At 38.4% G+C, this 21123-nt stretch overlaps 1 protein-coding gene across 2 annotated transcripts in view; it reads right to left on the minus strand.

Moving 5' to 3' along the window:
- Positions 1–21123, minus strand: part of COL15A1 (collagen type XV alpha 1 chain) — a 205409-nt gene that overhangs the window by 14150 nt on the left and 170136 nt on the right. For both annotated transcript variants that reach the window (XM_078152661.1, XM_020995603.2), the window contains 6 exons: positions 20775–20820; positions 17593–17682; positions 17275–17324; positions 17049–17150; positions 8636–8780; positions 3621–3685 (listed from right to left, as the gene is read on the minus strand). In XM_078152661.1, coding sequence (XP_078008787.1) covers positions 3621–3685; positions 8636–8780; positions 17049–17150; positions 17275–17324; positions 17593–17682; positions 20775–20820 — 498 coding nt within the window. The remainder of the gene's footprint in view (positions 1–3620; positions 3686–8635; positions 8781–17048; positions 17151–17274; positions 17325–17592; positions 17683–20774; positions 20821–21123) is intronic.

Below are 21123 nucleotides of genomic sequence, written 5' to 3' on the forward strand. Positions count from 1 at the left end.
AGAGTACCTAGACCAGATTTTATTTGCATTGTTCTAGCAAAAGATCTGAGGGTAACTCTATGGCCAGCCCCATCCAAACTGAGAAAGTAAAAGATAAGTAAATGTAGGACTGAGCCATGTATATTTTTGACAGACTGGCTTTGCCACTTCAAATTGAGATGGCACTGGAAAGCAATCAACCAATCCCCAAACTTTAGTATAATGTTGTGGCTTTTAAAGAGAACTCATTTGTGAACAAAGTTTATCTCTGAACACTTTTATAATGCTGATGAAACTGGTCTCATCTGGTAATGTTTCTCCCATTACAAGTGCTCCTCCTGAGTTTAACAAACCAAGTGCGAACAAATCAGCTGTTCTGTATGCAACAGATGTTCCTAAAGTGATTAGAAAGTTTCAATGTCCTAGAAGCTTTTAAAGTTGCACATGTTTACTTCTTGCTCTTATAGAGTACACCAATGCATAGATGAACCAAGATCTCTTTCCTTCTCCTCCTCCTACTCCAGAGTTTTTTTTTCATGGTCTTTGGAGGTGGCTAGATCATTTCAGGCAGATATGACCCGAGGGCTTGCCAGAAAACAGACTGGGAAGCCATTCTATTAAGTTCCTCTGTAGAAGGCAGGATTAATGGCTGGTAATTAACAGCAGGGCAGCTAGGGGATGCAGTGGATAAGACTGCTGAGCCTGGAGTCAGAAAGACTCATCTTCCTGAGTTCAAATGTGATCTCAGACCTTACTAGCTGAGGGATTCTGCGCAAGTCACTCAACCCTGTTTGCCTCAGTTTTCCTCATCTGCAAAATGAGTTGGAGAAGGAAATGGCAAACTACTCTGGTATCTTTGCCAAGAAAACCCCAAACGTAGTCATGGAGAGTCAGACATGACTGAACAACAACAAATGAACTGTGGGAGGTGGTGTGGTAGAGTGAAAGATTGGCTCTAATCTCAGAGTAGCTGGGTTCAAATCCTGTTTCTGATGCTACTACCCGTGTGATTTTAGAAAGTCATGGAATCTGCCTAAGTCGTAGTTGTCTCACACAAACAATGAAGGATTCTCATCAATGACCTCTGCGGTGTCCTCCAGCTCTGGAGTGATGGCTGTATTTTTGCTCTCTTCCCATCTCCTAGTGTTACTGAGCTCCTTGAGAGCAGGGATTGTTTTCACCTTCTTTGTCTCCCTGGCACCTAGCAAGCCCTTAGTAAATGCTTGTTGACTGACTGAGTGTTTCTACTTGTGGCCCAGAGTGTCATATGAAATATGGCCCAGAGTGTTATATGAAATATCTTTACAGAAATCAGTTCTTTAGGAAACTGATTTATTACACAAACACTATTCAAAAATTTTAATCTCATTATAGCATTTAAGATATAACTTTTGATGTTTATGCCTGGAGTTGTGTTAATAATAGAATATTAAGGAAAGCTGATGTAAATTGAGATCTGGTGTCATGCACAGAGAAGTACCATAAACAATATATAGGTTTGGGACTATGTTCTTCTTAAGAATCTTAGTACAAATTCTCGAAATGGTGAGTCATATTCCTTCTGAATCTATCAGCAAAGTCAACACAAATGAAGTATAAGGATGGCATAAACTGATAAGAAGAGGTCTATGGTCAACAGTGTTGGTGATGCAGAAATCATAATGTTTTGTATGTTGCCACTAAGCTGAAGGACATTGATAACAACATCAAAGGAGAAGCTTTTCTGCAGAGAGAGAAAAGGTTGCTTGGGGAAGGTTGCTTCAAGCCTGTGAGCCTGTCATGAAGACAGAAGAACCTTGAGAAGCAGTGTAGCAGTTAGAACAAGACACTAGGTATCAGAAGACCTAGATTCACCTTCTGGCCTTATTTACTAGCTTTGTACTTTGGAACAGGTCACTCAACCACAATCATTCTAACTTTCAAAATCTGAGAAATGGAAATAGCAATATTTTTCCTGTCTTCTTCACAGAATCAAATGAAATAGTCTATACAAAATTGTGTGGTAATTGCAAAGATCTATTAAAATTATTATGCATTATGGATACAAGACTAAATCCTTCTTTTTGTTATTGCATTTAATGTAATTCTTTCCACAGGCTATTTCAATGTAGGTCTGCTTTCATTTTTTTTGTTTGTTTATACTGTGCTTACATGGAAATTCCAGCAATGTATTAATTGAAATAATATTCTACTACAACATAACAATTTATAAGCTTCATGGGCTTGTAGCAACAGAGTGATACTATGGTACATGGTGCAATGTAAAGAATAATGGCTTAAAGTCAAAAGACCTGAGTTCAAATCCTATCTCTGTCACAAACTAGCTGTGTTACCCTAGGCAAATCAATTCATCCCACTTTTCTCATCTTTAAGATGACAGGAGTGGACTCAATGGCTTCTAACATCCATTTCAGTTCTAAATCTATGACCTTATGACCTTCTTGGACCTTGGTTATCTCATCTGTAAAATGAGGGGGTTGGTCCATAAAAGGATTTGTTCTGTGAAGTTTAGATTCAGTCAAAGGGCTGCACCTGAAGACTTAGAGGGCCACATGTGGCCTCAAGGCCACAGGTTCCCTACCCCTAGCCTAGACAGATCACATTTAAGCTCAAAATCTTTGACCTTGTTCGCTACCAGGATCCTGTGAATCTCTCTTTTTCAGAAGTACATTTTCTTCTTTCTCTCTCACTCTCAGCCACTTTTGGTCCATGATATAAAGATGGCTAAGTTTAAGAACCATGTCATCCATAACCAGTCACAAAAATGACATGGAAATGGCAGCATAAAACCTATCTCACAGTGTCTCTGAAAGGGCCTCAGGTTTCTGAGATACATGCACATTGCCAAGAAACACAATAAGAAGGGGCTGAAGAAGATGCAGGTCAACAACACCAAAGCCATCAAGGTTCAAGCAGAGGCCATCAAATCCCTGAGCACCAAGGCCTCCAAGGTCAAATTCCTTAGGCCCAAGATTCCCGAGGTCAATGTCTGGCACACCAGTCCCAAGATGGTACCAAGCATGTAGGATTGGTACCAAATGTCCGTACCCTAGTATCATGAAATCTAAGGTCACCAGAACCACTAACTGAAGGCTGCCAAGCCCACTGACCTCACGGTCACAAAGTCTGACACCAAGGTCACAAGTCTGGTTGTAAAGCCACCACATCTGATTCTAAGGTCATAAAGCCCAGAGATTACAAGGCTGCTAAGCCTACTGACCCCAAGTCTGCCGAGTCCACCAGCCCTAAAGGTGCCAAACCCAAAGATGCTGGGGCTAAAGCTACCAGTTCCAAGTCTTCAGAATAGATGCTTCAGGACAGAACTACTTGTTTAAACCCTAAACCACCATTTTTTTTTCAGTCAGGGTATGATTATTCACTATTTTCTACAAATAAAGGAAATGGTGAGTCATTAAATAAAAAAGAAGTCCATTATCTCTAGAAATCAACAAAATAGCCAGGAAATAAGTCACAGTCATGAGAAGATAACTTTAGAACTCTGGGAACTTCTGGTCCTTTTATCATCAAGTAGATTCATGTTCTTGACATTCTTCAATAGTAATCATTCTCAATATAATCCCATTGATAAAAAAAAAATTAAAACACAGTTTTTCTCATTGATTACATAAATGTTAACTGACCAGGTTTCTGGATCCTGGAAGTCCTGGCTGGCCTGGAGGGCCAGGTGGGCCTGGAAGTGCCACAGCTGAAATAAAACAGAAAGTTTATATTACATTTCTCTCCTCTTCCTCTCTCTCTCCCCTTTCTCTTCCTCCCCTCTCTCTCTAAGCCTTTAGTTTAAGTGTCGGGGGCCTCATGGGATTGAAATTTGTCACGTTATTCTAAGCATGCTCCATAAGATACAAATATCCCATCAACATTCTGATGGTTCTTTCCACATCAACTCTGTGGAGGGAAACAAGAACAGTACAAAGAAAAATATCTTAATGGATCATTCCAAATTAAATTGCAAACATTCAGGAAAGATTATTTTCTGGATAATTGTCAATGAGACTTTGAGAAGAACAACTTATCATTACTATTAAGACTTTCTTCTATGACATGTTAAAAATGACTTGAGGCCAGGTCAAATAAATCATCTGAAGGAACTGGGAATGTGTATTCTGAAGAAAAGAACATCGATGGGGAGAATGACTACTGTCTTCAAATTTCTAAAGGGTTGTTAAATTGGAAGAAGGATTAAAGTCAGCAAGTATTCATTAAGCACTTACTATGGGCCAGGCATGGGACTAAACACCAGAGATACACAGATACAAAAGAAAAGCAAAAACCCAGTTTCTGCCCTCAAGGAGCTCCCATTCTAATGGAAGGGAACACGTGGGAACAACTATATACCTACAAGGTATACAAAGGGGAAGTGATTCTGTTTGCCTCCTCCTCTGACTAGTGAGTGGTTCCTCAAAAACTCCATTTGAGGAAGTCCCTTGCCCTGTGTTTACTTGCTAACCTGGCTCAGAACCTGACTCTGCAGAATACTTCTCCACCTTGTTCACAAACTTCCTCTTCTTATGTTTCCCTATTTGAATGTAAGAGAATAGAGAACATCTCTTTTTATTTTTATTTATCTATCTATCTATCTATCTATCTATCTATCTATCTATCTATCTATCTATTCATTCATTTATTCATCCATCCATCTATTCATTCATTCATTTATTCACTTATTCATTCATTCATCTATTCATTCATTCATTCATTCATTTATCTATCTATCTATCTATCTATCTATCTATCTATCTATCTATCTATCTATCTATCTATCTATCTATCTATCTATTTATTTATTTATTTATTGGTGAAGCAGTTGGGGTTAAGTGACTTCCCTAGGGTCACACAGCTAATAAATGTCATGTGTCTAAGGTCATATTTGAACTCAGGTCCTCCTGACTCCAAGACTGGCACTGTATCCACTGCACCACCTAGCTGCCCCTGGAACTATCTTTTTTGCTTGTGTTGTGTTCTTAGTGCTTAGCACAGTGCCTGTAACTGCTTAATAAATGCTCTCTTTCTGTCTCAATCTCTCTCTTTGTCTCTCTGTTTCTGTCTCTGTCTGCTCTCTGTATTCCTCTCTGTCTCCATCTATCTATCCATCCAGAAGGCAGAACAAGAACCAGAAGATAAAAATTTCAGTGGCAGAGACAGAACATAAGAAAAAAATATTCTTGCAGTTGGAGCTAGTAAAAACAAAAAGACAAAAACAAAAACAAAAAACACAAACCAAGAACAGATTGCCTTGGGAGGCAGAGTTCACTGTCACTAGCAGTTTTCAAGTGGAGGCTGTAGGACAAGTTATTGGGGATATGTACATGTCACATAGCCATATAATATAAATACAAAGTAAGTTAGGGGAGAGAGGCAATAACAGCTTCGGGGATCAGGAAAGGCTTGATGTATAAGGTGTCATTTAAACCGAATTCTGGATGAGGCAAAGGGTTCTAAGAGTCAGAGGTGAAGAGGGAACGCATTCCAGGCATGCAGGACAGCTAGTGTGAAAGCATGGAGATAGGAGAAGCTATGTCACATGTGATGAACAGCCAGAAGTTTGGCTGGGTAGGGATGGTATAAAGGAGATTCTGAGCTCCTATTGGAATGGCCCATACCATGACTACTTCTCTTTCCTTTTCATCTATCATTCTCTTCCAGAAACACATTGAAAAGATCTGCAGTTTCCTCTCTGTTATTAATGAGGCATCTACAGAGTAAGGAAAGCCGGCAGCTGAAAGGAAGGAGAAGTGTGGCTATCATGGAAAAGGCTGTCAAATTGCTTCCTTTATCCTTCTCCTCTGACTTCTGGCTTCTGTTCCTTTGTGGAAAAAAAACATGAAGTAGGGTTTGGGACATCAAAAGCTCCTAGTTTGATTAGTTATGAAGACAGACAGAGAACCTCCAACTGAGAGGACATACCAGGATGTCAGTAGTTGCAACACAGGTAAGGAAAATTCACGTTTAGGGCAGATGCCATTTTTTAAAAGGTGTGGTTTGTTTGCAATTTTTTAATAAATAAGCACTGGTCTCTTGGCAGGAACTTTTTTGTGCATATTTTCCTAGGCTAACACTGCTTGGGCCTAATACTGAAGACTCCCACGGATATGAAAAGGGGAACTGGGTGTTGAGGATGACAAGAGGGAAGACAGTAAACACATCCTGCTGGCACCCTGCATTTTGCCTGGTGTTTGAGTTCATGGAAAAATGGTACTGTAAACAAAGCCCATCACATGAACTCATCTTTTTCTCAAGGAGCGATGGGGTAATCTGCTGGGATAGTTTCTGTCAAGGGCACCACCATCCTGCTAGGCCCCCAGATTCACAATGTCAACATTTCCCTGGACTTGCCACTCTCCCTTCACTTCACATATCCAACCAGCTACCCAATATTGTTTCTTTCTCCACAATATTCCTTGCATCTGCCCCTTTCTCTTCACTCATTCAGACCACACTAATTTGGGTTCTCACCTAGACTGTTATGGCAATCTTCTGATTGGCCTCTCAAGCTTCAAATCTTTCTTTGCTCCAATCTATCTTCCGCCCAATTGCTAAAGTGACTTTCCTAAAATATAGGTCACTGTTCTGCTTAATGAACTCCAGAAATGCTCGAGTATCTCCAGGATCAAATATTCTCTAATGTGTTTGGCTTTTAAAGCCCTTCACAATGTCACCTCAACCTATTTTTCCAAGTTTGTCATATACATCATTCCCCTTCTTAAACTCTATAGTCCAGCCAGACTTCTCATTCCTCACATGTGACATACCCTCTCTGATTTCCATACTTTCTCACTAGCTTTCCTCCTCCATGGCTGGGGTGCATCTCATCCTCACCTCTGACTCTTAGAACCCTTCACCTCAAGATTTTCCTGACCCTCCCAGCTGTTTGTGCCCCTCTCCCTGAACTCATTTTGAATTTATTTTATATAATTATGTGATCCTGGACGAGTCACCTAGACCTCCCTCATCCTTAGTTTTCTTATTGGCAAAAAAAGATATGAGCACCCTCCTCACGGGATACTTGTGAGGATCAAATGAGATAACATAATGTAAAGCATTTTGAAAACATTAACATGCTATATAAATGCTAGTTATTATTATTATTATTTTAATATACATATATGTTATCTCCCCCGATAGATGTAAGCTCCTTGAGGGCAGGGATTGTTCAATTTTTGTCTTTTATCCCCAGCACCTAGCACAGTGCCTGACATATAGTAGACTCTTTTTGTTTTGTTTTGGTTTTGGAGGTAATGGGGGTTAAGTGACTTACCCAGGGTCACACAGCTAGTAAGTATCTGAGATCAGATTAGAATTTGAATCCTTCTGACTCTAGGCCTGGCATTCTATCCACTGCACCACCTACTGCCCATAATAGACTCTTAATAAATGATTGACTGACTGATATTAGAAATTGGAAAAGCAATCTGTTTTTCAAAGTCACTTCTAAATCTAAGATTCTTTTAGCCTATGAAGTTGCAGAAGACTTCATTGAGTACCTACTCTGTGCTGTGGGGATACACAAAGAAATATAACAAACAACCTTTACTTTGTGAGAAGCTAATAGTAGTGAATAGAGAGCTGGCCTGGGAGTCATAAGGGATACAGCTTCAAATCATTCCTCTGACACATACTGTGTGACTCTAAGAAAGTTCTTCCAGTGCCCCCCAGGTTACACTCTAAAGCAGAGAAGGTGCCCTTCTTCACCGGTAGAAGTCTTCCTTACTGGGAATAATTTATACCAAAGAAATCATAGGTCCAGTTTCCCTCCCCCCCCCCCAAATTGTCTGATTTGGAGAAGAAAGTTATAAGTACTTGAAACAATTGGATAATAAGTGGATGTATAATAACTTAAGTTATCTGGAAATAGTGAAATTCAATAGGAATTTGAAAAAAGAAGATAAATCAAAAAAATTATATTTACATAGTACTTTACAAAAAATGTTTTTCTCAAAATAGACGAGTGAGCTGAGTAGTGTATTATTATACTGTTTATAAAGTCCTAGTGCAAACTGCACTTGAGCCCTGAGCTCTGAGCCACAGTTTGTTAAAGAGGAAGTGGCTGGGTCATCTTTGCGGTTTACTTAATGGTTGATATTACTTTTGTTTATTATTTTCGTTTTCATTTTTATTTCTATAACTTAAAGAACGGTATCTAGACACAAAGACAGGAAGTCTAAGATATCTATAAACTGCTAAAAAAAGGGAAGTTAAGAGTGTGCTCTACATTATGTAAATGTGTGTATACACAAATGTCTGGAGAGAAAAAAAATGGTATTTAAACCGTCAGGCAAAAGGTTATATGTTATCAATTGATTCATGTTCCACTGATGTTTTTCACTCCAAACCAACTCTAAGCTGAAGATTAATTGAAATAGCCAGAGAAGACGTAGTTTTTATTGCTAATATTTGCATAAAATATGAAATTATTCTAAGATCTGTATATATGAATCCTTTGTTCATAACAATATGACTGTCCATGATAGAATGGAGTTTTTAATCCACCTGTGACTATAAGAGTGACATTAACAAAGATAACACAGGCAGAACATCCATTAAATAGCACGAGCATTTATTAAATACCTATTGTGTTCTAGGCATCCGTGATGCAAAGACCAAATGAACCATAAATGAAGTGATGACTTTTACAAACCTGATCCCAATATTGCTGGAGGTCCTGGTGGACCTGGAGGTCCTGGAGGTCCTGGGGGTCCATGAGCTCCATAGCCAGGAGGCCCAGGCAAACCTGGGGCCCCAGGGGGGCCTCTGGGTCCAATGACAGCATCACCTTTCTGGCCCTAATATGGCAAACCCACAGTGACAGAGGAAAGGACACAATTAATCACCTTGACATTTTGATTTCTGAAGTAACTCATCTTTTAAGGAAACTGTTTTAAATTTCTCACTTGAAAACTTCTATTTCCCACAAGAAACGTGGTAATCAAACATTCACTAATGACCTCATGAATATTTTTTTCCCTCCACCGTGACAGTGGTCAAACACCATCCGAGGCACCTGTATTAATTAGGGCTAACGTGACCGTCCAACGAGTCTGAAGAGGCGGTAACAGGAGGTATAGCACATGTTAGCAAAAAAATTCAATTGAGTTGTTACGTTTGTACGGGAGCTTGTCACGCGCAGTGCGCATGCTCAGATCCCTTAACACGGAGGCTCCCTATTTCCTGATGCTCCCTCTAAGACGTGGCAGGGGGGTCAGGCCTGATTGAAATGGTTGCTTTCTTTCTTGGGCACTCCTTTCTGCTACATCCAAGGAGTGAAGACGCAGTTCACTCTCGGGCGTCACTGTGAACTGAACTAGGAGTCACTTAATCCCAATTGCCTCCAAAAACAAAACACAACAAAAAGAGGGGTATCCAGGTATAAGTGAGCGCCCTTTCCTCACTTTTACTCTGGTTCTGAGAAATGGACTGGGTGTTTGTCCTGCTTGGCTTATCCTTCTTGGTTTTAGACGCTGGAGATAAACCCCACCAGACTGAGGAGTTCAAGCTCTGCTGACCCTGGAGCCAGAACTGCAGGCAAGGTGGTACAGGCAGACGGGCCAGCAGGAAAGCCCCTAGAAGTCAGGGTGCCTGCGACTGGAGCCCAAATTGGTTTTGGGATTTGAAACTGGGACTATGACTTATAGGAACTAAGCTATGCTATTTGTATATTTGTTGTTATGCCTTTTGAAGTAAATATTCCTTTCTAAAAACTAATCTGACAGTTAGAGGCTACATGAAACCAGGGTATAAGGGACCACCCCAGCCCTTGGGGAATGTCCACTGGTAGGGGCTGAAATGATTTGCAGAGAATCTCAACACCCTCAGTCCCCCTAAAGGGTACCAGAGAACAAGGAGAGGGGCAAAATGTAACACACCTGGCTTCCAGGCAGTGGGGGCCAGAGCGTCAGTGTTACGTGTTACAGAAAACATGGTAGAGTAAAAAAAGAGGAACTGAAAGCAATACATACACACTGACTCTAACTTGGTAAGTGAAAGCAACAACACTTGACAAGAGCTGAGACTCATGTTCAATAGCTAGGGGTTTTTTTTGTCTACACTTGTGATTTCATTGGTATAAGGAATGCCAGACAAAGAAATTTTCTCTACCAAAGCCACTGGTTTGTGATTTAGAGCTTTGGAAGTTTGCTTGGATCATTGGAAGGTTAAGTGATATGTCTGAGGTCTCCCAGGCAGAAGTAGGACTTTTTCTAAGCCTTCTGATTTGGAGGGCAGCTTTCAATCCAGTAGGCCACATTAGTACACTCCATTGTTTCTTTCTTTCTTTCTTTCTTTCTTTCTTTCTTTCTTTCTTTCTTTCTTTCTTTCTTTCTTTCTTTCTTTCTTTCTTTCTTTCTTTCTTTCTTTCTTTCTTTCTTTCTTTCTTCCTTCCTTGGTTTAGGCAGTGGGGTTAAGTGACTTGCCCAAGGTTGTGACAGCTAGTGAATGTTATGTGTTTGAGGCCAGATTTGAACTCAGGTCCTCCTGAATCTAGGGCCAGTACTCTATGAACCATGTCACCTAGCTGCCCTATTGTTTCTACATTATTAAATGAACATTCATAGCTTTTGTTTCATTTAACAATGAGGACGTAATGGAAGTATTTGGTTTTATATGCAATTGCAATCACTTTTGCATGTTATTTCCCCGAATTGTTTTAATTTTTTTGTGTGTATGTTTTCTTTTGTTCTTGTTTATATCTATGAGTGCTTACACACTTGTCACTGGAAGTTAAAACAATTAATTAAAAAAAAGAAACTGTAGCACTTTCTTAACCCCATCAGAGAATGATGGATAATTTTTAAAAAAACTTTAAAGTTCTCTGCTGTGCAATAGAAGCTCTTGATTTAAGAGTCTCTTTAAAAACAATTGGCTTAAGAAGACAGAATCATAATTCACTTTAGGGCTAAACAAAAGAAGAAATATTTGTGTTCTTTAGCTTTTGATTCTCACCCAAGAAGAAGCATTTCTCTTATGAAACTGTTGAAAAATGTAGTTTGGGGAAAACTTTCTTTAGGTAATTAATGGACCAGTTAGGAACCTGAAGCACCCACAAGAATAAACAATTATGGATACTTAACTTGACAGTGAAGAGAGGAATGAGTCAGCTTGCCACCCCCCCCAACTTCTTTTCACTCTCAGTGGAATCAAAAGAAGTTATTTTGAGGAACCATCCCAGTTATAAGCCTGTTTATACAAGAGGTAATAATTTATCTGTCAAATTACATGAGTTGCAGTCTCTTATGAACATTTTATTTACTTATCAGCAATATTAGATGTCAAAAATAATGACACAAAATGAGAATGTGTAGCAACGCATCTATTTAATGATATACTCTTCAATCTTTACTAAATTCAAAATAGGAACAGGGACAGGATAGACTACTGGAAATAAATATGTCCTCTTCAATCTCTAATTAGATAATGCATACAAATACAATAGAATCATGGAAAGATCTTTGCTTCTATCACTGTAAGGATCTCTTGGGGTTGAAAATTCCAGGTAGATACAGACTGTAATCCATCTTTGACTTCACAGATAAATCCTAGGAAGTTGCCAGAGGCATATCAAGGTTAAATAACTTGCCTAGGGTCTTGTATCCAGTAAATGTCTGAGGCATGATTTGAACCCAGGTCTTTCTGACTCCAAGCCCAGAACTCTATCCGCTGTGCCACTAACTCAATAGATGATGGGTAATTATGCAAAATTATTTTATCTAATTTCAAAAGACCAGTTATGTCGGTCAATTCTCCAGATACCAAGGCTTGCAAAGACTTGAAGAGTCAAGATGCTTACATCACCTATTAGAGGAGTGTAGCCACGAAGTCTTGAGTTCAAGACCTACCTTTGCCCCACATTGGCTAAGTAACTGTTGGCAAGTCATTGGACATCTTGGAGCTCTAAGCAATTGTCCAAGGCTACAAGCTTCAGAAAAGGCACTGAGCTTCCTCACCTAGGAGTTTGTTAGACCAGTAAAATCACAAGTCAAGTTTCTATCCCCTATACTGCCCATGATTTCTTATGATATTACATGAGAACCACTAAAATCCATATTATATCATTTACAAGAAATTACAGTTTTATATGGGGCAACCAACTATCAATGAATTCTATGAGATGCAACTCCAACAAGGGGATTCTTAACCTCAGAAGTTACATGTTTTCATTATGTTAACCCTACATGAGCTATCTTAAGATGGCTAAAAGGAGGTGGTATGTTTAATTGGCCAGCTAGGGAAGCTCAACAAGCAAGTGATTTTCTGCTGCAAGGAATCAGCATGGCAACACAAAAGGAAAGGCACAGTTGGATAATGTTAAATTCATTTCACACGTCTATACTAAATGTTTGGTCCTCATAAACCCAGCTCTCAACTAGCTAGAAATGTGAAGGAATTTCGTGTTTCAGATTTGTGTTGGATTAGATGATTTCTGAAATAATTTTCAGCTCTAAAATTCTGTCAGCTCTCTCAGTGGAGGTCTTGATTACTCCTTAGGACTTGGTAGGCTCTAATCAAAGTCTGTGTATCTGCCTAGTAAAGGGCTATCCTCATTGGTATCTGGTATTGCTTGTCTGGCAGCATGTTCAGTGACAGGTTTAATAAAGAACTCATTTTAAGGCAATTGACAGGAAATACTTCTGGCTGGAGGTCCACATAATTGTAGATAGATTAGGAAACTGGGTATCACCTCCATCTTGCCTTTGAATTTGTTCAGAAGACTGATGGGTCAAATGGCTAGGCCCAGGTGAAGTAAAGGAGGCATGGGCTAGCCTGAAATCTTATTTAAGAGTTAAGTTTTCTATTGAAGAATTCAGCCTGGACCTACAGGGTGCCATTTTTCTCAGTTAATTGCTGGCAGTTAGTTGCTATTAATTACATTTAATTGTTGCCAGGTCATATTGGCAAGATGGAAATTTTCTCATAAGGTTTTCTGCCTGAAAGGCATGTTAAGAGGCCATAATACTCTCTAAGTGTGCAAGGACTGTTCTTTTAATCCAAATTGTAGTATATTGAAATCACTGGAGATGCTAGCATTTAATTGGGCTTTTGAGAAACGGTCCCACAGCTGAGGCCCACTTAAAGGCAGTAGAGATGGAAGCAACAGGCCTTTTATCCAGGCAGAGTCTCAGGAGGAAGGGAAGTTGACTACCAGAAATCCTTTACAATGTAGATACAGATCACATAAGGTCGCCAATGAGCCGAGTTATTTCTCAATATCGAGGTAAGTAAAGTGAGAAGGGATAAGAAGATAACTAAGCTGTGGAAAAGATCCAAGAGGGGGAAACCAAAAAGCCAGTTAGGGTCTGGCAGAGAGTGAGTTGCCTTGAAGGGAACAATAACAATAGCAATAATAATTATAATAGTAGCTAATATATATATGTATGTATATAGTGCTTTAAAGTTTGTAAATCACTTTACATGTGTTAGCTCATTTTTTTTTTGATCATGTGGTGCAAAGAAATCAGAGAGACAGATGGAGATGGATATTCCTTGGCAGGTTCAGCTGCCTTTTAACAACCCTAGGCAGCTCTTGGATCCTGTCTGCTTGGTGTTTAAAGGGACATGAGCCTTAGTACCTGGCTGGATTTTGAAGACTCTGCCCTAGGGCTGATCTGATCTGATTAGTGAGGAAGTATAGCTCACTCTACCTAGCCAGACCCAGAACAGACCATATTTCACATCCCAGTCTATTCCAGGCATTTTCCTGCTATCTACTCTGTACCCTTTTGGTATTGTGGAAAAAGCCCTGGCTTTGAAGCCAAAGTAGCTGAGTTTCCCTATTAATCGTGCCTCTGACACTTATTGCCCTTATGATCATGGGCAAGTTAACCTCCCTAAGGTATGATTTCCTCATCTATAAAATGAGGACTATATGGCCTCGGAGGTCCTTTCCATCTCTAGCTGTAGGATTTTATGATCAATCTCCCACTTTGAGGACAGTAAGAAAATCAGTAATAACATTGTATATGGAAAGAGGATGTCAATCAACTACCCTATGCCTTCACTTACTATCCTTGTGACTTTCTAGACCAAAGCACCTTTCCTTGGCCTTTACTCCTTATATGTTTTCTCACTTTTTTAGAGTGTAAATTCCTTGAGGGTAGGAACTATGCTTTTCTATTTGCACCCCTACATTTAATCCAATGTCTGGCATGTAGTAAGCAGTTATTAAATGAGTTTCATTCATTCACTCCTGCCGGCTGCTGTAGCAATAATTGGGCATGCCGCTGATTTGGGACTTAGCAGATACTACCTAGTATTGTCATTTCCTTTATCTATGAGTCCTGTGTCTCCAGTTGGAATGTAAACTCGTTGTGGACAGAAACCCATCTTATTTATCTTTTCCAGAAAATAGCAATGGTATCTTGTATGTTGCAGATGTTTAAATGAATATTTGATGATCATTATTACATCTTGAATTATAAGTAACTGCAGAAGTCCCTAAGCTTTGTGAATCATTCTAAATCATATGTATAAATTTTGTGAATACTTTCACAATGATAATGTTGACATTTTGAAACTAAAAAGGCAAACCACTAACTTGATTGTATTATATCTTCACAATTATGGTTTTTTTTTTGCTGGATTTGGCAGCGTGGACCCAGATTTGGAAAGTGATTGCTCCTTTTCAGTTTCCCTAATTGGCCAGGCACCCCATAACTCCTCTATTAAAAAAAAGCATAGAATCTCAGCTCATAAAGGGACCTTAAAGGCCATCTAGTTCCAACCCATACCCACACAGGGATCTCCTATATATAATCTTCAACACGATATCATCCATTCCCTATTTGGTGACCAACTTGTGGGACCATGCTGGGGGACACACAGACAAGGCAAACCACCATTTTAAGGAGAGTAGGAGAAAAGGACTCAACAACTTTTTAAATGTGAGCATATATAATGATATTTATGTGTTGCTCCCTTTAAAATGAGAAGGGCTAGCAACATTTTCAACAGTTTGGATCCTGTTTCATTGTCATCCACAAATCAACCTGTATTTGTTGAATGCTAATTATGCTCAGCACCGTCTTAGGTCATCTCCTGCTTTTGCTACATAATTGGCCCACTTCCTGTTATGACATATTGCAAAATATGTTTTTTAGGCTGCTTCTTGTGAAATAAGTCATTAGTGGCAATATGCTACAGTCAGTCTTCTTATATCCACCATGTATCTTTTCATTGTTCTTTGTGTTATCTTTAGTTTGAGTTCTTCTGAAACCAATGTATTACATGATTTGTGGCTATGTGGCATTATTAAGGATAATATGGGTTTTTTGTTGGAGAGCACATTGAATCACTGACAGTCTGTGCAACTTTTTTGATGTAATCCAGCCCCCTCTTTTCCTATTCAATTCCAGACCCATTTTATTGTCTTTTTGCAATGTCTGTCCAGTTCATAATGAGGAATAATAGATTCACTCGCTGGGGTATCTATCTGTTCAATTGCATCTCATTATCTGGGCAATATGCATTTGTTGCCTACTTTTGAATGTGGATTAATGCTATTAGTAACAGTAAATTTGGGTATTTTGCCACCATTCCCTTCTAGAGTAAGTGAATGACATTTTAAAATATTACATGATAGTTTATCTTTTATAGGTTTCTCACAGTCAGAATTTTGCCTTACACTCTATGTATCTGAAGGAGGCTTTCTGATGGCCCAGAAAATAGCGATAAGATAGTGTTGAAACTACCTAGCAAACCTAGGTGACTAAAGCATGGGATAAGGTTAGAGAGAATGGTGGGGCCTCATAAATCACATAGTAAGTAATCAAAAAGAGGAAGCCTATCAGTTTTGGTCTAGACTCTGCTGTCTAGTTTCTGTTTGACACAGTTATTTAGTCTAGTTCCTTTTGGGAAAATGATTCCTGTTTTGTATCTAGAAGTTCTATTTAACTAGAAATTCTATCACTATGGAATAACTACTTACACAGTATTGAGCCCTCCAACCCCCCCCCCCACTTTTTTTGCAACTAGTCTGACATTATATTTGAATTTTTTTCATCCTAATTGACTTCCTTTGGGTTAAAGTGTTTTACTTTTGTTTATCATATAGAGTTCTGATTTGGGGGCTCATTAGTTTCCCCAAAATCAATAATACTAAACCACTTGCCCTTTTTTTTTTCAAACCACCATTATTCTCAAGGTCATGGCTACATTGTTGGGAATCATGAGACACCACAATTTCAGAAGAAGAAAAATTTCAGAGGACACAAAAGGCAATGGAGAAATGCATAGTGGGTATAAATGACCCATAGCACATTACCAGGTCTTGGTTTGTGTGCTGGAAGTGACCTAAAACATATTATTGAAGACATGTGTGACCAGAAGAGGAGGTAAACTGGTTATGTGATGAAACTGATGGATACAAAACACTGCACTAGGTCCACAAAACAGTGAAAAGAGCATTAGACCTAGAGTTAGAGGATCTAGGTTCGAAAGCTGACTCTGCAAGTTGTTATACACATGACCTTGGACAAGTCATGTAGGCTGTTTTGTGCTGTTCAGCTGTTTCACAGTCATGAATGACTCTTTGTAACTGCATTTGGGATTTTCTTGGCAAAGATACTGGAGTGGTTTGCTATTTCTTTTTCCAGCTCATTTTCCAGATAAGGAAACTGAGGCAAACAGGGTTAAGTGACTTGCTCAGGGTCACACAGCTAGTAAAGTACCTGAAAGCTGGATTTGAACTCAGGAAGAATTTAAGTCATATAACCATCTGTAAAATGAGGGCACAGTCTCTAAGATCCCTTCCAGCTCTAAATTTATTATCCTATAATTCTATGATATTAAGAGAACTGTAGTGAAGTTTCTGGGGCATTAGGTAAATCCTCTATGGAAGATTTACAGAAAGACAACAGAATAAGAAAACATGGACCATTATTATCTGCATTATCCATTATTATCCATTATCTGCACAGATGGAAAAGATATTTCACACTAAAGAGATTGTGAATCTATTGAGGTATTTGCCTAATTTCTAATTATTACTAATATGATATATTGTTTCCAATGAGAAAATTGACTTCATCATGGGAATATGATCTTCAAGGGATATTACTTACCATTTGTCCAGGACTTCCTGGCAGTCCGGGGGGGCCGGGCATAAAAAATCCGCCATTGGAGTCTCCTTTTTCACCTTTGATCCCTTTGTTTCCAGACTCACCCTCAAAGAAACACCATTGAGAAATTTAAGGATAAAGAATAAAATGAGTGAAATCTCATAAGCCCAGTGACTCTTAAGTAATGGTAGTTAGGCAGAGAGCAAATATTAAGTGAAGAAATAAGTACCTTCATTCTATCCATAAAGTGTTTCAAGTATGTAACAGGAATTGGGGGACCTGAAAAAAAACATCAAAAAAGACAATTTGTATTTCATTTCTAATTTTTCTATTTTTTTTCTATTTTTTTCTAAAATTTCTATTTTAGAAATACTAAAAATAAATCTAGTAGGTAACATTTTAATTTTTTGTAGTTTGTATACCACTAGAATGTAATATCAGCCTTAACATTAAGGGTTAATAGTGGTTGCAATCTCAGCTCTAGCTCAGTTGCATTTCTCAAAAAATGAGAATAAAATAACATAGTCTAGGATAACACTTAAAATACCTGGTGGTCCTGGTTCACCTTCATCTCCTTTTTCACCCTTTGGGCCTGGTTGCCCAGGTAGGCCCCAGGAGCCTTTTTCTCCTTTAACACCTGACATTTAAAAACATGCAGAAAATAACTTTAATTCTCTGTGAAATAGTCACAGAATATGGTGGGGTTTTCAAAAAGGGGATCATAAGCAGGTGCCCATTGATTGAGATCTGGCTAAAAAATTTCATTGCATGAATGTCATGGATTATTACTCTAACATTAGAAATAACAAATATGAAGAGTTCAGAGGCTAAGCCAAGAAATCAATATAAACAATGTCTATAACAATATAAATGGAAAGAACAAAGAAAATAGATTGAACAATAACAACAATAATATAATGACCAAGCTTATCCTTCTCCCTCTTCTACCTCCCCCCCATTAGAAAATTCTTCGAAATGAGGGGAGGGTGGAAAGAGAGAGAGGTTATATGTATAGAATATTGCATATATGTATTTTCTGGTTTGGTTGATAAGTTTTGTTGAGGTACCTTTTTTCCTTCTCTATCACAATTTTTTAAATTTTTGTCATAACAGATAAGCTAGGTTGGGAAAAGTGGGGGAGAGGAGGAGAGGATATATTTAGAAATTTAGATATGAAAACAAAAGATACCAATAAGAAAGAAAACAAAAAAATGGCACCTACATATATATAAAACAAAGTTTTCTTTGTATATGAAAGTCTGGATTTACAAAAATAAAACCCAAAAAAATTAAGTGTGGTTTAGTGGGGAAAAGCCCTAGAAAAATTCAGAATTCTTCTATCATTTATTATGTGAGCTTATCCCTGTCATATTACCACTTAAAGTTTTCATTTCTTCACCTAATTTGCAATTCATGAAATAATGAATGCGTGCAAAATGCTGTGATTATTGTTATGCTGATGTTGTTACTGAGTAATTCTTCTGTTTAGGGAATAGTTCTCTATGGGATCCTTTTCTACAATCAGCTTCCATAATGCACAATATGATGATTTACAAAAGTTGAGTCCACATAAAACTTTTCAAGAGCACTATAGAGATAGGTCATAGGAAGGACTGCTTAGACGTCATCCACTCAAATCTCCTGACTTTGCAGAGAAGGAAACTGAGGCTTGAAGAGATGAAATGACTTGCCCAAGGTCACAGAAAATGATCTGTCACAGAGCTGGTTTATGAATCCAGGTCCTGCAACTCCAGCTCCTGTATTCCTCTAAATGGAATTCTCAGTCATAGTTTCCATTTTCATTAACATTTTAAGTTGCTCAGAGAATGATTTATTTTAGGTCATGGATCTATTTAAGTGTTTATCCATGTACAGAGCAGAAATAGGTAAGAGATTACAGTTTGCATTGAACAGTGTAATTTCAATACTTCATTTGGTTGAACACTAGTGTGAGTTGACTTGCAATGGAATTGTTTTAGAGGAAATATTTATGCTTTAGTTTTGAGATAAAGAATAGTGCTTTTGAAAATATTGAACCATTTAAAAATGTTGATGGATTGGTTGAGTGCACGTATCTCTAGATAAATTTAAATGAGTTCATTCTGCTTTGTATTCATAGATATTGCCACCCTTTGAGCAAATGGGCATTGCCCATTTTGTCTCTTTACCCAATGGAAAAAAATAGAATTGGTCTCTTGGAGACTTTTAACATAGGTTCCATGACAAGAGTTAGTTTATTCTCCTTAGTGTTTGTTGCTGGCATATTTTCAGTTTCATTATCTACCGTTATTCAGTATCCCATCCTCTCATTAACTCTGTGCCTTGAATGTAATCTTTCCTTCTTCACCTTAGAATCCTTAGCTTCCTTCAAAACTCAGCTCTACAACTACTTCCTATGTGAGGCTTTTCCTGATCTCAGCAGCTGCTAGTTCCAACTTCTCCCATAATACATACACACATACACGCATACACACATGTGTGTTTATACACACATACATATATACATGTTGCTGTTCAGTTGTTACATCCAACTCTTCATGACCCCATTTGGAGTATTCTTGACAAATATACTGTGTTAGTTTGCCATTTCCTTCTCCAACTCATTTTACAGATGAGGAAACTGAGACAAACAGGGTTAAATGGTTTGCTCAGGATCACACAGCTAGTGAGTGTCTGAGGCCAGATTTGAATTCCAGGCCCAACACTCTATCCACTGTGCCACAAAGCTGCCCAGATACAAACACACACACACACACACACACACACACACACACACACGTGTGTGTGTGTTGTGTGTAGATATATGTGTAAGCTTATATGTCTACATGTTGTCTCCTCTCCTAGAATGTAAGCTTTTTAAAGGAAGAGGTGTTTCATCTTTGTCTTTGTATTCTAAGTGCCTGGCACCTAGTTCAAGAATGCTTATTAATTGATTGATTCATTATTATTTTGAAGAATAACAAAAGAGTGTTGACAGGAATCCACTGGGGAAAGTTTTGAAGATTCATCCTGATAATGAAGGTACCTACTGGTAAACCAAGCCAAAAAAATGAACTCAGATAATCAGACCTAGTGTGGAACAAACAATAGATACGAGCAATTCATCCTACTGCAACACAGAACTGAATATGACCATAAATATAATCTATTTTTTTTTGCTTTGTCCCAGTCATTATGTGCTTTGTTTCTTTGTGTTATATTGCCTCCCACTTAGCAATTTCCTCAATGGCCCCACTATCAACGTATATTTATCATTCAATCAATAAGCGTTTATTAAGCACCTGCTCTGGTCTAGCTAGCATTGTGCTGAACCTTGGGGATAGAAATACAAAGAATGAGGCAATGTTTCCTCTCAAGGAATTTACGTTCTGACAGGAGAGATGACAAGTATATACAAAGTATATGTAGAATAAATGTATAGGGATTTTATACAAATACATACAAGGTAGTTCAATACAAAGTAATTTGGGAACAAGACCACTCGCAGTTGGGGACAATCAGGAAAGGTTTCCTGTAGAAGGTAGACCTTGAGCTGTGTTTTGAAAGGAGAGGAATGTGTTATAATTGCTTGGAAATGGTATGTGGTTTCCCCCTAAGGAGACCTTTGAAATACATAGTCATTCACTGAATTCCTTCTAGATGCATTGAACAAACAGAAACACTCTTTCTCTTAGCTATTGAAGGCTAACACATACATGACAAATATAAAATGGATAAAAAAGTGAGTACCATGGAAAGTTATTAGTTCTTGATTCCCAGGATGAGTAGGATTGACCTAAAGAGAGAGAAGAAGGAAGCACTTTATATTCAAGATAGATCTTTACTTAGTGTAATGTTATTGTACATCTGCAGAAGTAGATTAAGTTCAGCAAACATTTAAAACTTCATTCATATCAAACTAAATGCTGTTCACATGCACAGCCAACCTCATAGTTTGAGTTATTGTGCTAGGTGAATCCTCAGGGATTCACCCAGAAACCTGCACTCTCTGTCACATGCCATGCTCTCAGTAAAAGGACATATCATGCAAAGTGACACCCTGTGACATCCAGGTTTATTGTTCAAGGGATTGAGCAAA

Source organism: Phascolarctos cinereus, unplaced genomic scaffold, assembly GCF_003287225.1.
Source record: "Phascolarctos cinereus isolate Bilbo 61053 unplaced genomic scaffold, phaCin_HiC Scaffold_4;HRSCAF=312, whole genome shotgun sequence".
Classification (NCBI taxonomy): Eukaryota; Metazoa; Chordata; class Mammalia; order Diprotodontia; family Phascolarctidae; genus Phascolarctos; species Phascolarctos cinereus.